The sequence below is a fragment of the Protopterus annectens genome, chromosome 1.part0 (assembly GCF_019279795.1).
Source record: "Protopterus annectens isolate FY-2018-M chromosome 1.part0, PAN1.0, whole genome shotgun sequence".
NCBI lineage: Eukaryota > Metazoa > Chordata > Ceratodontiformes > Protopteridae > Protopterus > Protopterus annectens.
In genome coordinates this window covers 124093609-124111700 of record NC_056725.1, presented here as the reverse complement: position 1 = coordinate 124111700, position 18092 = coordinate 124093609, and the positions used below count along the sequence as shown (strand labels likewise).

Here is an 18092-nt window from a genome sequence, read left to right as displayed (position 1 = left end):
ACATAACAGAACATTCTGTTATTTTAAGTCATAACTTTCAGTCCAGCTCCAAGATTCTTACACTTCAAAATCCCTCATTGTATTCATAGGTTCATAGATGTTTACTAGGCTAATGACCACAAGGGTCTTTTTAAGCCTAGCCATGCATCCCAAATCTCTGACAAGTTCTGCTATCCTTGATAAGTGTAAGCATGGGCCTGGGAAATGAACCATTTGCAGGTTATCTGATCTGAAGTAGTTAACTTTATTTGATCAGCAACATGTGGGTATCGGATCTGACCAGGATCCAAGCCGGAAGCTTTCCAAGCTAGAGATCTGAGCTCCCAGCTCCTCCCCCTTACCCATAATACCCTGCTACCTCCTTCCAGTCCTCAGATCTCGTTTGCCGTGGCTTCTTGAAGCACGAGTGATGAGCTGCTGGCGGTTTTGTGAGTGGTTTTCATAGGGTTTTTTACTCTGCCTTTTTCTCAAAATTCTGTGTGTGTGTATTAGTCAACCCTTAGTTTATTAGCTTAAATTGTTTTTTTTTTTTTTTTGTCAGTTAATCTTAACTTTTCCCTTCCCCTTATCTGTGTGTGAGGGTGTGTGTGTGAGTTATCATAGCCGAAGGACCTAAGGCTGTATTTCCTAAATGCTCTGAGTGTGGTCATAAGCTGTCCCCAGCCGATGGCCGCACTCAGTGCGTTATTTGCCTGGGTGTTGCTCATTTATCATCAGGCTGCCTGATTTGTGCCGCCTTCAACCCCTGGGCTTTGAGGGACAGGAGGACTAAGTTAATCCTTGCGGGCCTTTTGCCCTCGGATTCTGCTTCTTCCTCTTCTCCCTCAGTGGCACCAGCCGTGGCTACGGCTATTCAGCCTACCGTTCCTGCTCCCCTGGCTGGGACTCAAACTCCCACTGTGTCCCAGGGAGAGAGGGACGTCTGGAAAAAAGACAAACATAGAGGGAGCCGGAGGAGGAGACCCAGTCACCTTCTAGGTCATCGAGGTGGCCTTCCTGGCCAGCCTCGGCTGCATCTTCTATGTCCACTAGGAGCCTTTCAGATGCGGACATGGACCAGATGATGCGTCGCTTCCTCCAGGCCCAGATGCAGATGGGAGTGCTCTTGCCTCTCCCTCTCCAGGGTGGGGGGAGCTCGGCCCCTTTCTTTGCCCCCATTGCTCCTTCTCCGATCCATTATCGGATTTCGGAGCCGTCGGATCCAGGTAGCATCAGAGCTGGGGAGTCGGCGCCGATAGTCATCGCTACTTCGACGCCGGCTGTACCCTCGAGTTTGTTGGGTCCTTTTTCAGATCCGAGCTCTCGGGGCTGTGAGCTGAGCCTCAGATCTGGAGGGGTGAGTGTGTCTTCGGCTCTGATGCGGTCGGAGCACACCTCTCTTTCAGGTCCGATTGCTTCGTCTCCAGCACCGATCCACACGTCGATTCCGAGGGGGCTGCTCTCGGATTCTAGGGAGAGCGGTACACCGTCGGCCTTCGACGTTGTAGAGAGGGTCCTCTCGAGGGATTTGAGGCCCCTGGCTCATGCTACGGATCCACCCGCTATTCCCTCTCAGATGGACCTGACTTCCATCATCTGGCCCAAGGGACAGCCTGCGTCTACGTCCCAGATGGTTCCCCTAGAGGAACAGGACCTGGTTGGTGAGCCCTCCTCGGACAGCCCCCCTGAGGAGGTTCCTCACAAATGAAAGTGTAAAAGGAGGCACTTGGACTCCCCCGAGTCCCTCACAGAAGACACTGACTTGGAGGAAGGGGAAGGTTCCCCCAGGTCACCCCCCGAAGATGTCTCCTTTGGAGACATCATGGAGATGCTGCACATTAGAGGGGGATGGTCAGCCCAAAAACCTTCCTGTCTGTGTTTCTGGAGGCGTTTGATGCAGGCCCATCTACCTCTTGGGTGTCCTCTCCGGCCGACCCCCTGGTAGATCTCATAACTACCAGGGCGTGGAAGGAGCCGGACACTGTAGAGCCAATCCCCAGAAGACCTGATAAAATCCTTAGTCCCCCAACAGACAGGATGGCGTGGAGCAAAGATACCCCAGTAGATGCCACGGTGGTGGTAGCTGTCTCAAGAAAGTTCCTCGGTGCATCCTCCCGACAAGGAGTCTCGGACGATGGATCGTATTGGAAAGTGGATGTTCGCTTCAGCCACCTTCTCCATAAGAGCACTGAACTACTTGGCACACGTGATTTGACTTCAGCGGGACCTAATCAAAGAGTACGCTGGGTCATCCCCGGAGTCCATGTCGGCCGAGGACAAAAGAACCTTCTCGACACGAATGGCCACTCTAAAGTCAGTATCCAACACAGAGCCAGCGGAGCAGGCATATACCATTTTGCGGAACCCTTCAAGGTGTCCTTCGCGAACACTCCCTTTGACGGTTCTACCTTGTTTGGCAAGACCGTCCTCGATACGCTACTCCAGAGCGAGAAAGATGGGAAGACGTTGTCTGCCGTTGGAATCTGCTTCTCGGCTCCTCAAAGGTCCTTTTCCAGGTACCAGAGAGGACAAAAGAAAACGTGGTTCCGGAAATCTCAACAACCCCGTTTTGCTCCGGACCCTTCATCCTTCAGAGGCAGGGGAGGACAAGGTGGATGCCGGCCCAGAGGCAGAGGGGGGGCCGAAGAATTTCCGGTCGAGGGAACCTTTTTCCGACTGACGCGCGCAGCAACCCTGAGGGGTTGCCTGACTGCTCCTCTCTGGAGGCAGTCAGGGGGCATTTTTCGGAACACCTAGCACATTGGGAGTCCATCACAACAGATCGCTGGGTGCTCCGAATAATATCCAGAGGTTACTCTATTCCCTTCATGAATCCTCCCCCTCAATTGGGGCAACTCCCCAATGTCCCACCCAATCAGAGGGAGGTGGCAGCTTTAGAGATAAAAGAGCTGCTAAGAAAAAGAGCCATCCAGTGTGTCCCCCCAGACCAGTCCAGATTAGGCAATTACTCCAGGTTCTTTTTGGTGCCTAAAAAAGACGGGGGACTTAACGCCAATTCTCGACCTGTCTACATTGAACCTGTCCATTGCCAAGGAAAAATTCTGGATGGTCACCATTCAATCTATTCTCCCCCTCCTGCAGGAGAATGACTGGATGTGCTCCATAGACCTCAAGGATGCGTACTATCGCATTCTAATGAACAGGCAATCCAGGAGGTTTCTCCGCTTTCAGCTAGGGGCCAGTCATTATCAGTTCAGGGTTCTCCCTTTTGGCCTTACCACAGCCCCCAGGGTGTTCACCAAGGTCATGGCAGTTGTAGCGGCCCACCCAAGGCTTCAGAGAATACAGGTCTTTCCTTGCCTGGACGACTGGTTCCTCGCCGCTCCCACCAGGCATCTATTATGCTCGGCCAGGGATTATTTCATGCGTTTGGCCCACCAGTTGGGGATCACCATAAATTACAAAAAATCATCCCTTCAGCCTGCTCAGGTCCTGGACTTCATAGGGGCCAGAATAGACACGCTTCAGTACAAGGCCTTCCTGACATCGGGCAGACTCCGCAATCTAACTCTCCATGTCTTAGCCCTTCTCCAGTCTCCGGCCCCACCAGCAGAATTAGTCCTGAGGGCTCAAGGGTTTATAGTGGCGGCTATCAACCTTTCACCCATAGCCCGCTTGAATATGAGGGTTCTTCAATGGACCTTACAGGTCCAGTGGTCCATCCTTCGACATCCATTGTACTCCCCGATTCCCCTCAGCAGGGTTTGCAGGGAATCTCTACTTTGGTGGCTCCATTCCCGAGAGCTTCGGGAAGGATGGCCCTTTTTGATGCCTCTACCCCAAGCCACGGTGACCACGGATGCTTCTCGCCTAGGGTGGGGGGGCATTGCATGGGCAGAACTGTCCAATGTACGTGGACTCCAACAGAGACCATTCTGTATATCAATGTTCTGGAGATGAGGGCGGTGCTTCTAGCATTGCAAGCTTTCCATGCCCTTCTTCCTCTAGGGACTATTGCAATTCAGACAGACAACATGTCAGTCGTTTGGTACATCAACAAACAGGGGGAACCAGGTCTTACCCCCTTTGCCGAGAGGCCATGAGAGTTTGGGAGTGGGCGATATCCACCAACCATTTTCTGCTAGCAACGCACATTCCGGGTCGGTCCAACATTCTAGCGGACAAGCTGAGTCGGACTATCCTCTCACCTTACGAGTGGTCTCTGAACCCCTTAGTAGCGAAACAGATCTTCCTCAAATTAAGTCAACCTTGCTGTTATCTGTTCATATCACCTTCGAACGCAAAGTGCAGTGAGTTTTTCGCTCTAATCTCTCCTCCGGGAGAGACCCCCAGAGACTCTCTAGTTCATGCTTGGCCATCCGGTCTTCTTTATGCTTATCCTCCTCTTCCGTTAATGACAAAATTCTTGCACAAAGCTCGTCAGTTGGGGAGCAAAGTTATCCTCATAGCCCCATTCTGGCCTCCTCAAACCTGGTTCCCATACCTACGGTCTCATCTCATGGCTCCTCCTTGGATCTTAGATCCCATTCCGGATCTGATTTCTCATCCTTCGGGATTCAAAACTCCGAACCTGGATGACCTCAAGCTCTCCGCTTGGTTGATCCAGTTCCCTTAGTGGCTAGGATTCCTGGCATCTCATCCGCAGTGAAATCCATCCTGGTGGCGGCACATAAACCTTCTACCAGGAAAGTCTACAACAGTAAATGGAAACGTTTTTCTATCTGGGCCAGGAAAAGGAATCTGGACCCCTTTACGGCTCCTATTCCAGCAGTACTTGAGTTCTTATCCCACATCTTTCATCAGGGGGCCAGTTCTTCAACTGTGAAGGTTCAAATGGTGGCCATTTCCCACTTTCACATAGGAGACAACCTTGGTCCTTTAGCTTCCTCTAAGATCTGTAAGACCTTCTTGAAGGGTACCTTTCTTTTAAGGCCTCCTGTCAAGAATGCGGTTCCTCCGTGGGACCTAACCTTAGTCCTCCAGGCTCTTACTGCCCCCCCTTTGAGCCTGCAGCTTCGGTTGACTTAAAGTATTTGTCTTGGAAAACTGCCTTCTTGATTGCTATTACCTCAGCTAGAAGGATATCTGAGCTTCAGGCCCTTTGTTCTAAACCTCCGTATCTTGTCTTCCATAAGGACAGGGTATCCCTCAGGACTAATCCCTCCTTTTTACCTAAAATGGCTTCTGAGGCTAACATCAACCAATCCGTTAATCTGCCTGTTTTCTTTCCTAACTGCCAGAACAAAGGGGAGTACAGACTACATTCCTTAGATGTGCATAGACAATTGCGCTTTTATTTGCACGGAACAGCTGCCTCGCGTAAGTCGGAGCAGCTTTTGTCTCCTTTGCTAAGCCATCTTTGGGCAAATCAGTAATGAAGGTGACTCTAGCTAGGTGGATATCCCACTGCATTTTACTTACGTACAAAATTTCTGTTTGGCCTGAGCCCGTAGAGGTTCGTGCTCAATCTACCCGTTCTATGGCTACTTCTGCCGCTTTTTGGTCAAGGGTACCCTTGGATGACATTTGTTCGGCCGCTACTTAGGCTTCCTCTCATACCTTTATTTCTTATTATAAATTAGATCTGATATCCAGAGGGAGGGCAGCCTTTGGCTCTGCAGTGCTCCGGAATAAACTTCCTTGAGGACCTCCCAAGTTTTTGGTAGCTGGGGACTCTGTCCCACAGGTTGCTGATCAAATGAAGTTAACTACTTCAGATAAAGAAGTTATGTACTCACCATAACGTTCCATCTGAGTAGGTAACTTCATTTGTCAGCAACCAACCCCCCCTCCATCCTCCTAACCTGTAGTTCATTACACAGATGATTAAGTGATTAATTCCTGGTAGATATCAGGTTAGGATGTTCAGGTTTGTGCTTGTTTTTAGTGCTGTCTGATAATTGGGCAAATTCGATCTGAGGACTGGAAGGAGGTAGCAGGGTATTATGGGTAAGGGGGAGGAGCTGGGAGCTTGGATCTCTAGCTTGGAAAGCTGCCAGGTTGGATCCGATACCCACAGGTTGCTGACAAATGAAGTTACCTACTCAGATGGAACGTTATGGTGAGTACATAACTTCTTTTTTGCATTAGAGACATAGGTGCCAAACCAGGGATGAATTTCCGTTTTCCCATCCACTTATCCAAGTTGCACTTGAATTGAGTTAGGGAAGAACTCTGATTCACATGGACAGAGAGCCTGTTCCATAGATGGGGTAGTCTCTGGGATAAATACATACCTATCTCTCCAGCAGGTCCTATTTATATCACAGGCAAGGTTTAAGTCATCAATCTGACCCACTCACAGTCAGTGCCTTATTTTTCCTAATGTACATCACCAGCAGTGGATGTCTGGCCAGGATACTTGGGAGAAGACACACAGGCAGAAAATGAATAAGCCCTTCCCCTTTTATTCATCTTGTGGAAAGGAAAAAGAAAATACTTGACATCTTCAGAGCATCCCCCCAAAAAATAGTGATAACCATGGTATATAGTCCTGCTATTTCATTTTGTCAGTCCAGGGAATGAGATTTGGCCTCACTGCTGCCCTGCTGCAATGCCTTCTGTTGTTTGGTATCACTCAAGGATCACATGACTTTCTGTGTTAGGCTCTTCCTGTCAATTTAGCACTAACTGTTTTAGTGGCAATGAGTCCATCAGCAGACTCTCCTCAGAATCCTATAATTAAATTCATTGACATCTTTAGTCGATACCGTAGCCTGCAGATGTTGCAAGGTGACTGCCCAAACTGTTATCTGTTTCTACAAACATTCTGATGCAAAAACATTCAAAAACCACAAAGGCTGTTAATAATATCCTGCATGATTACACAACAGTGAATACATGGAAGGGGTGTGTGTGTGTGTGTGTGTGTGTGTGTGTGTGTGTGTGTGTGTGTGTGTGTGTGTGTGTGTGTGTGCGTGCGTGTGCGTGTGTGTGGGTGTGCAGTCTGTGATTGGATGACTTTTGCCAGCCAGTCAGTGATTAGTATTTGTATAGCAGGGTGTGTTTTATTGCAAGAAGTGTGCACTCCTTTACATACTCATGATGTATATAGCACTGTAAACATACACTGCAAAAGTTAATTTGACAGTGACAGATCCCTGTTTGAATTAAATCTTTTGCAGAGGGTGGCCTCTTTAAAGTAACTGGCTAAAGAGTCCAGTAGTGTAGGTACATTTGCACCCAAAGCTATACACACAGAGTGGCATACACTGGGAATTTTATTCCATAGCAGTGAAGGAATATGTGCAGATGGTTGGGAACTAGAATTAAATATGGAAATAGCAGAGCCCCTCTACATGTAGCCTTATAGTGGGACGGCCTTATGCTGAAGATGTTCATGCATTACATTCATACCCTATGTTTTTAATGAATGCATATAATGAATGAATGGCTAGTGTCAAGTGCACCAGCCTACTGTTACCTATAAAAAATCTTGCCGTCATGTTTGGCATTATTTAGTTTGCAGAAAAAACAGAGAGAGAGAGTGAAACAAACACAAAGTCACGCATAACTGGATAAACAAACAACTTTTTTAATCTGTGGACAAGGTTCAGCTTTTGTGGCCATGCAGAAACAGTTTTAGCATTGGCAACTGCTTAGTTGGGTAATTAAATCTAGGGGTTGTATGTGGGCAGAGTAATTTTATTTTGAGCAAAAAGGCAATTATCCCAAATTACCAACACAAAATAGGTTTATATGAAGATACTATTGTAAGCCTGAATTTGACAAAGTCATTGTCCTTTTCTAAACCTCAGTATTTCAGATGCCAAGCAGATCCTTGATTCTTTCAATGCAGTGTGTTAATAGTAGTGCCATGTAGAATTTCATGATGAGACTTGTTGCTTATTGTTGTTTTCCTGCCTGATACCATCTGGGAGAGAACCCATAGACCATAGTGTGTGATTAGGTGACTGTGTGTGCCTTGCAAAACTTAACTGAATATAAATTCAGTCAGCTCTACAAATGTTTTTTAATAAGGAACCAGTTTATATGTCAGAAATACAATGCTGTAAGTAATTTGATTTCATATTACCTATTTTTCTCTTTCAGAATGAACTGAAATGGTTGTTAACCTCACTGGCTGATAACAAATGCATAATTCTTCAAAAACTGGCTGAAGCAATGGAACGACCTGCCACAGACCAAATAGAGGTACATTGACTTGTATCTTGTTAGAAACTCTGTGTGTCTCGATTACAGAGAATAGTAAAACAGTAGCAGATAGATTTCCCTTCTACAGTGGGATCCCCTTCAGAAGCTCAACGTTTCAAAACTTTGAACTTAAAAAGGCCGAGACCATAAAATTGAAGTTTTGAAACTTCAAAAGTTTTGACTGGAGATCGCTTTACAGTGCAGAATGGGATATTTATCATTTTCCTCACTGTAGTGCGATATCGGAGTTGGTATATTTAATTAGCAGGGGGGCTTGCCCCCCACCAAAATGTAAAAACTTTTTTTTTTTATTTTTTATTAGGTTTTTCAAAGTTTTAAAACTTCAGTCTTATGGTCTTGGCCAGTTGAAGTTTGATGTTTTGAAACTTCAAGCTTCTGAAGTAGACCCTACAATGTGGTATGCAACCCAGGTTCTGCATCCGTTAAAAATCACTGTTAAATCACATGATATCAAGAACGCAGTGGCTGTGTTTATACTTGTGTTAGTGTTGGGCAAGAAGAATAAGTTATTTATCAGGAAGGATCTGGACCAGATCACATGATTAGTGGTGGAAATGGTAGTGGAAGAGAGCTGGAGGGTTGAAGACTCTTCTAGAAATAAATGCAAAGTTTTATTTGTTTTTTTTTTTCCTACAAGTGGGTCTCAAATTCAGACCCAGAAGTTTGTGCTGCTACATTTTGTAATTTCTGTACTTTTTAATGCAGTTTGTACTTAATATGTTAAAGGAAGGCAAAGCCAGTAATAAGAAATCACAATTTAATAGAGCAGCTTTAAAAAAACTTTTTGCTGGGAAGAATGTGTCATCTCTGCCAACATTCATAACATCTATGCTTGATGGGGGGCAGCCAATTGCTAGATTTCTTTGTGGGAAGGTGGTTTCTGCTCCAGTTGCTTAAATTGAGTAGATCTCTGGAGGTGGAGGTGCTTACTGGATGGTAATGGAATACTCATACATATACCAAAGGCGACATTAAGTATGTCACTTGTACTGCCACTGAAGTGGAAAGAAAAATGGACAATGGTTGTCACCTGTTAACATCTGAGTGCGATTTACTGTCTACCCTGAAACAAGATCTTTATGCTTCAAACAAGTGTATATGGTCCTCTGGAAGACCATTAATAATGAAGAAGCTGGGCTAAATATACATATCGGATGGTCAGACAGAGTAACTAACCAGTGAAGGTAATTATCATGAAGGACTGGAAAATTAAAAAAAAGACACAAGTTACTTCTGGGTTCCAACTTGCACAACAGCTGCTTAGTGCTTATAAACCTCAACCAATATTAAATGGCTTTGTATATTAAACTTGCCCACCAGGCATACTTTAAAGAGACAGTCTACATATTTTATTTTTCTCAGAGCAAATAATCTACCAAAGAATATATGCTCCTGATTGTCAGAGCTGCAAATTTTTCTTAGACTTCCAGCTGTTTATTATAGTCTTTCTGTTGTAGTTCTTTTTGATGTAAGTCTTAGGGGTGTGCATTTAATATGCACACTTTCCAAACTATAGGACCTTAACTTATTTGCCAGAGACCTTCTGTGATTTAGTGTTGCACAGATGTGAAAGTCTGTGAGTGAAATTCCTCAGTGTACCTATCAGTCTTGTGATAAAACCTTAAAGTTTCCATGATTTTCTGTGGTCAGAGAGGGAAGGGAATAATAAAACATTGAAGTCCAAATCTGTCTGCGCATACCACGTTTCCAGACTGTGGTACAATCAAGCGACAGAAAAGTCCTTGAAGGTCCCCCAAAATGTACAAAGTACTTAGGACCTTCTCGTAAAAAAGCATGTACTACACCAAACTGAAACAGAATATACACCCCCTCACAAAAAAACAAAACAAAAAAAAACATGCATTTGAAATAATCAAATTTAGTAACTATGTTGTTGTTGTTGCATTGATCTGAGGTCAGACACATAAATTAACTATTTTCCAGGTAAAATTAACTATTAACAGCTTTTAAGAGCACAGTATTGTCTGACTATGTTGGGCCTTCCATGTAACAGGCTCAGGCTTGCTCAGTAAAACTAGCTTCTTTGGTTGAGGACGGTTGCTTTAAACACTCGCAGTTATACTGTCGACCTGCCCTGCTTTTCCTTTTCTTTCATTCCTTTTGACTGTTTCCCAGCTGTCCTGGAAATGTTTTAGTACCTGTTTTTATCTGAAGCCTAGGCCCAAAATATGTCATTTGTCTTCTGGCACCTCTTCTTTTCTTGGTGGGGTGCAGGGGCTAAAGATTACATTTTAATTTTTATGTTCTAAAACTGAGACAACAGAGTAATGTCAAGAAACACTGCCATACTTTATTGCAGTAGACATTTATAGGTATATAGGTTCATACTAGGCTATCTGCCCTAGGGCATTTATAAGCCTAGCCAGAGTGTGTTTGGCTTTCGCCACCCATTTTAAATTAATTTTGCTATGCCTTTTTTTGAGGTTAGTATACTGTGCCTCTGTCTAACAGTGACACAGAAGTGATACCCGGGGTAAACCTACGATCTCCCATCCACTCATCAAGATTCCTCTTGAAGAGAGTTAATGTGGGACTCTGCCTAACCTGGACTGGGATTTTATTCCAGAGTGAAGGGAGCCCCTGGGTTATGAATCTGTCCCTCCAGCATGTCCTATTTATTTCAGTGCTGAGGTTCAAGTCTCTCGATGGGTATTGGAATTTCTCAGTTGCAGCATGTCCGTTAATTCGCGGTTGGACATGGCTTTATACGTCAGGCACAGATCGCCTCTGAGCAGGCGGTATGCCACTGAGTAGAGCTGGAGTTTCTTTAACCGGGCAGCATATGGCATCTGTTTGAGCCCTTTGATCCTCTTGGTGAGGTACTTTTGGGGTCTTTCCAGTTGTTGCAGGTGTCTAGTAATGTACATCCCAAAAGGGGCATTGTACTCAATTATGGGCCTGATGAGGGATGAGTAAAGAGGCACGATGACCTCCCTTGATCTAGATGTGAATCCCTTCATGATTAGGTGGGCTATATAAAATGTTTTTCTAACCACTTTGGCCACGTGGTTGTCAAATGAGAGATTGCTATCAACTTGTGTCCCCAGGTCCCTAATGACTTCTTCTGTACTTAATGGATTACCACCTATGTGGTAATTTGTTTTTCTAAAGGGGATGACTATACAATTTTTGGCGTTAGCTTGAGGCCATGGCTCTGGCACCAGTTGTCTGTTTCTATGAGGCCCTTTTGGAGGATGCTTGTGTCGGCTGGAGAGTTGATTATGGCGCCCAGTTTGCAGTCATCTGCGAACTTGGTCAGCCACAGTCCTTCCGTGTTGGCCTGTAGAAATATATACCGAACAAGAGAGGTCCCAGGACTGAGCCTTGTGCGATGCCACTTGTAACTGGTTTGGAGTCTGACATGGCTCCAGCAATTCTAACCATGTGGGTTCTGTCCTTGAGCCAGTTTGCAACCCATCTAGTGACATAGGGGTTTATATTTAAGCTGGTGAGCTTATCTATAATGCTCGAGTGGGGTATTGTATTGAAGGCTTTGGTCCAGGTAGACTGTGTGGACCACCTTCCCTCCAATGGCCTTGGTGACTGTTTCAAAGAAATCGACCAGGTTTAAGAGGCAGGATCTTCCCTTAACAAAGCCAAACTGGGTAGGATCCAGTGACTGTAGGTCCCCAATATCTTTATTTATGAGGTCCATGATGATCCTTTCCATAGCTTTGCAGACCAAGCTAGTCAGGCTTATGGGGTGATCGTTTCCAGGATCTGTTGAGACACCACCTTTGAGGAGAGGGACCACTGCTGCTGTACGCCACTCTTTGGGTACATATCCTGTAGTAAGGCTAAGATTGAACAGTAGTTTTAAGTTTGGGTTTAGCTCTTCTTGGAGTTCATGGGGACACCATCTGGTCCCATTGATGCTGTGTTTTTGCTCTTACCTGAGCATCTGAGATGTCAGGGGAAGCACTCTGTTGGGATAGATATTTGCCCTTTTGGTGGGGAGAGGGGGGAGAAGTTTGCACTGAACCTGTCAGCTAGGATGTTGGCAATGTCTGTCGGCTCGGTGTATCTTTTGTCATTTTGGACTAATTCTGAGCATATCTGGGAATTCCCACCCAGGTTCCTAACATAACTAAAGAAAGCCTTGTGATTATCCTTAGTGTCCTGTGCAATTTTTCTCTCGGAGCTGGCCTTAGATGATTTTATGAGTGCCCATAGTTTTTTTGCTAATACTGATCAGAGATGCCTTCCCTTTTGGATTTTGCTCTATCATGTAGTAGCTTCCTCCTTCTATTGTATAGTTTGTTTATGGCTGGGGCCCACCAGACAGGACGCCTGCCTTTGGAGGATTGGGTCTTGGTTTTATTTGGGATTGCATGCTCCATGCATTCCTGAAGGGGTTCATAGAATGCGCTTATACAGGATTCTGCGGTCTGGGATTTTCCACAGGCCCGGGCTTTTGAAGGATTTCGCCTTGGTTTTGAGGTGTGTGAAATTTGCTTTAGAAGTTTTTCACTGTGGTTTCTGGGCAGGGGTGGGGTCAGGATGTGAATATCCAGTGAGATTAGTTCATGGTCTGATCTTACCAGTGAGGGATACACTCTGGTCTGGAGCATAGTGTCCCCATGTTGGTGATGATCAGGTCCAGTATGTTTTCCCCTCTTGTGGGAGTGGTAACAAGTTGTTCCATAGCATTTGAGTTTATAAATTCTAGGAACCTTTGGGCTAGGGTGTTGGAGCTAGAGTAATGCTCCCAGTCTATGTTTGGGTAGTTGAAGTCACCCAATATAATGGTGTTTGGAGAGACCTTCATATTTTCCAGTATTCTCAGGAAGGCCAAGTGGGGTTCCTGTGTTTGGGAGGGTGGTCTGTAGCAGGCTATAAACTGGAAGGCAGTTTTACCCACAGTTAGTTGCTGTGCCACCAACCTGGAGGTGTGGGTATCTTTGACGAATATTGATACTCCCCCTCCTTTTGTGGTTCGTCCAAGTTTTAAAGCATGGTATGAGGTATAACCTGGTAGTGCTGGGGTGCTCTCGGGAGCCTTGAACCAGGTTTCTGTTACTGCACAGATATCGATGTTCTCCATGCTAAGGAGAGTTTCGATTGTGTGCATCTTGAGGTTTAGACTTCTGATGTTGAGCAGCATTACTCTTAGTTTCTTATCCCTTGTGATACCTATGGAGGTGGGTTTGTCTTTTGAGCCTCGCCTAAAAAAGGCCCTATGGGGGTAGCCCAGGGTGACAGGTGCATGTCATCCCAGGCTGACAGGCATTGGATCCCCTGAATGACACCAACACTTAAGCCAATTGTTGAAATTGATCATCTTGTCTTCATATTGTGGCATCATTCTTAGTGAGGGTAAGATGCTACTCAAGGTCAGGGTCATACCGCCTGGGCTACATGCTCAGAGAGCTCCTCTATGTCTCTTTTCATGTAGTCCAGGGAGGTCGTCTCAGGTCATTCACACCAGCATGGACAATGACTGAGTCATATTTGTACTTGCCTTGGAGTGACCTGAGTGCTTGTGTTATGTGGCGGATCCTAGCGCCCGACAGGCAGCTCACCATGACCTTCTCCTTGTTCAGCCTGGTGAGTGTGCCTGACGATAGAGTCACCTATTACAAGTGTATCAGGTGTGTTGTTTAGCCTTAAGGGCTGTGACTGTTCGGCACACTGGCTTTGTGAGCTATGTGCTGCACGTGTTTGTTTTTGGGGTAGCGGTTGCTTGGGTGTCTGCTTTGAAGGTCTCTGCTGCTTAGGCAGATTTTTATTTAGAGCCTCCGAGTATGTTTTTGTGTGTTTATGTGTTTGGTTTGTTGTCGTGGTAGGTCTATGTGAGACTGGAATTGTAGTGAGTGTGGTTTCCTTCTCCTCCTGACTGGTTACGCCAGTACTGAGTTGAGAGAGCTTAGCCTCCAGTTTGGCTATATGGTTGCATCTCTCACATGTGTTGGAATTTGTTGGGAGGAGGAGAGGGTTGTCTGTGTACATGAGGCAGTTGTAACATTGCCTCAAGATTCCCAGATTCACCAGCTGGACCGGAGAGGAGAGTGACAACTGACCTATGGATATGCTAGATTAGTATTGGCATTTCTTTTATAATTGAAAAAAGGGTCAATGGGGAACAAGGTACTCAAGGGGTTTGTGAGGGTGTAGTGCTTTTAATTTTTAGAGCTGACTTATATAATTGTTTTAGTGAGCAAGTGCCAGGTAACTTAAATGCAATGTGTTACAGGTAACTTAAATGCAAAAGCGACAAACAGTAACTTTCTTTCAAGTGAAACAAGGAAATAAGTACAGCAAGCAATGCAGATATCACTAGGGATCCACAGAAGCGCTAAAAGGTTAGGTGGAATTAGCATTTCAGGGAAATAAACAAACAACAAGCATACAAATAAAGCTAGATTCAGCAGGCCTGGATGTAGTTTATGCTACAGCAAACAAGGTGTACCAATTTCAGTAAGAAACAGTTAGAATATGCAGGCACTATAAGCCTTTAACCAGAAATTCCCTGCTCAGAAGGGCAGAGTCCAGCCTCTCCTCCCACAAGAGTGCAGACCGCAATCCTTCTTAACGTAAAATAACCGGCCTGAAGCCCAAGTGCTTAAACCAGAACTAATACACTTTTAGAATAACAGACACTGAGCTCTCAATCAGCAGTTCCCAACTTAGAAGGATGTAAGCTACCTGTCCTGCCACCACAGTGCTGGCCACAAACCTTCCTAATGTAAAACAACTGGTCTGAAGCCCAGGTGCTTAATCCAAAAGACTTAGAAATGATAGCTACACTTTAATCAAGTTACTACCAGCAGTAATAAATACAACTGAATACTTTAAAGAATGCCTGGATTAGTGCTCAAGTTATACAAACAAAGCTAGATTCAGCAGGCCTGGATCTAGTCTGGTGTACCAATTTAGAAGCAGTTCAAATATGCAGGCACTATAAGCTTTAACCAGAAATTCCCAGCTCAGAAGGACAGAGTCCAGCCTCTCCTCCCACAAGAGTGCAGAACACGAACCCTCTTAATGTAAAATAACTGGCCTCAAGCCCAAGTGCTTAAACCAGAATTAATACACTTTTAGAATAACAGACACTGAGCCCTCAATCAGCAGTTCCCAACTTAGAAGGATGTAAGCTACCTGTTCTGCCACTACAGTGCAGACCACAAACCTTCCTAATGTAAAACTGGTCTGAAGCCCAGGTGCTTAAACTAAAAGGCTTAGAATGAGTTACACCAAGCAGTAATAAATACAATTGAGTACTTTTAAGATGATGCAAAAGCAAAATAAAGTAGGAAAAAAACACAAATACAGTAAAAGCAGATAATTTTTTTTTTTTTTTTGGAGAGAAAGGAAAGAGAGAAAGGAGTAGCAGAAACTAAGCTGATTGGCCAAATGCTCTCCTACTGGGTAGAATGAGGTAATGACACTAGACTGGGAGGAGGGTCCCAGATCAAATTTACACTAGGGGCGGGCAACTGCAAAGCCACCAACTACAAAAACACTATACCAACAGGGAGGGAGGGTGGTAAACAAACTGCAGAAATGTTACTCACAGCTGAAAAGCAGCAGTGAGCCTTTAAATGAAAGTTTTAAACAGCTAAAGGAGCCACTAGCTGACATGTTTGATTGCCTAGCTGAGTGTTGCACTTTTTTTACTGCATACTGCTTTACATTTTAAGTAAATTCCTTTGTAAGACTGACTTTTAGATGTATTTTCATGGATGCCCAACACTTAACAATTGCATTCAAAAACACTGTGACATACTGCACAGACTAATTGCTCCCATGAAAGTCACTTACTGTCCGCAGCTTGTGTGTGGTTTATATAATTAACTCACATGAGAGGCACATCTAAAGACACTTGGGATTCCTATTTCTTAAACTACAGTTTCATTGTCCATGTCCTGATGTGCTTAAGGCTTGCAAACCTTAATTATGTCAGAGTAAGATTTGCACTTGATCTCCACTCCAGGGCGGTATGCATTTTATATTGAAGACTGAGGAGCGACTTATAGTCACCCTAGAAGAAGCTAAAAAATCAAAGCCTCCTGTTAATGACATCAACATGCCAGCTGTGAAGTACCATGCTTGGGTTAACTTCACATACCAGCAGAGTGAATGTCTTTTGTCCAATAGGTAGTTAAATAACCACACAGTGCCATGTGTGAAATGACCTCCAACATGTCACATATATGTGGTCTGCACACTTAGAATACACAGAGATATGTAATATGTAATGCATAAAACACATGGATTTACAATCATTTTAATAGTTAAAATGAGCCAAAACTCTCCAAGCATCTAAGTATATGAGCTTTTGAGTGAGTAAAGGCACTTGGACGACATAATCCAATTACTGTTCTTGACATTGTGCACTGTTTAGCAGCTAATCTCTTTCTGAGCTATTACCTGCAAGTGCACTGATATTAGCCCTTTATATTTGGATCTGTTTCAGCCTGTACCAGCATTGGTATACAAAAAAAAAATCACAGTCACATGTAAGCATGCCATTTAAATACAAAAGTTTATCATTTATGACTGTTCAGTCTGTAATTTTATGTGTGGTCAATGTTTACATCATTTACAGCATCACTTTCATTCAAGCAATACCGTTTTATTATTCAGGTAATTGTTTTTACCTCCTGTGTAGGACCTAGTCCAATGACTTCACTACCTGGACCCAACTGAACCATTCATTCAGTGGGGATGACAAATAAGTATTTATAGGTGAGATGAAAGGCCTCCATCCCAGTCATTCCTGCCTGGGAAGCTTAATCATCTTAGTTGTTCCCCTTACATTAAGAGTTGGGGAGAAGGGAGCTGACTTGCTAGTTCTGTGTGGTGGCCAACTGTCTGTTGGTGCTAAATCCTATGGTAGGTGCTTCTGCACAGTGAGAGTGCTTAATCCTAGACACATGCTGTATGGATGTAACATGCTTTCACTAGGTGTCATCAAAATGTCAGGTCAGATCTGCCTCCCTTTCCCCTTGCAAAGGTGAACCAGCAATAGCCGCTCACTCTCATCCTCTCTGACCAGCTTCTATAGGTGCCTAAGCTGTTATTCTAACATGGGCTACCTCTGCTGTAGCCTGGGTTTTATACCTCCATATATTCAAATAATTATTTGGTTCATTGCTGATACAGTAGGAAAGTAACACCTTGTTTCCTGTCCATTTTTACAGGGTATTAATAATTGATTATTCAAATCACTTTTTTCGGCAGTGCTTACACAGTAAGTGGGTAACAGGGTGTTTCCTGTCATAACTCTCATAGGAATGGTAACTATGGAATGCTGATGTGTCATATTGCTGCTTAATAGTACAATACCTAACGTTTGCAACAGGAACTGCCAGTGGACAGTCTGAGGTTTGTTTGATATCAATGGATATTGTGTTGTATGTTTTAATAAGGTAATTTCAAAAACAAACTACAGCAGAAGTGCAACCCTAAAATAAGGCTGCCAGATAGCTTAACATCAGAAATGGCATATCGGTATTGCAAAGAAGAAGAAGCATAGTGGAGATAAAATAAATTAGGTTCATAAGTAAGGCAGGTTGTCTGAGCCTGGAATGTCTGAAAAAGAGATGTAAAAGAAGAGATTGTTAGGGTGCTGAAGGGAGGCCAGACAAACATAAGAGTTTGTGGCTCTGCAGAAGGTCTGGAGGAAACTCTGCTTTTCTATAGTCGTGTTAATATTTATAGTAATATGGAGAGTTAGAAAGGGTCAGAAGGAGTGTATGCAATTAGAGTGATTGTAAGCAGACAAAGAGTGTAATAGCTGATATTTTATTTTTAGGTGTAAAACTGTACCTGTGGAGCTTAGGGCCAAAGGCACAAAATAATGGACATCTCATTGGCTGTGCTCTTGTTCTAAACCTGACTAACAACTTCACTAATACATATATTGCTACCCAACCTGATGTTTAGCCAAGTATCTATGCCTCATAGCATTTGAATGTCTAAGCATTGTAAAT

General features: G+C 44.4%; 1 protein-coding gene across 3 annotated transcripts in view; it reads left to right on the top strand.

The window, feature by feature from the left end:
* Positions 1–18092, top strand: part of SYNE1 (spectrin repeat containing nuclear envelope protein 1) — a 2173401-nt gene that overhangs the window by 1037274 nt on the left and 1118035 nt on the right. For all 3 annotated transcript variants that reach the window (XM_044089035.1, XM_044089189.1, XM_044089105.1), the window contains one exon: positions 8014–8115. In XM_044089035.1, the coding sequence (XP_043944970.1) occupies positions 8014–8115 (102 nt within the window). The remainder of the gene's footprint in view (positions 1–8013; positions 8116–18092) is intronic.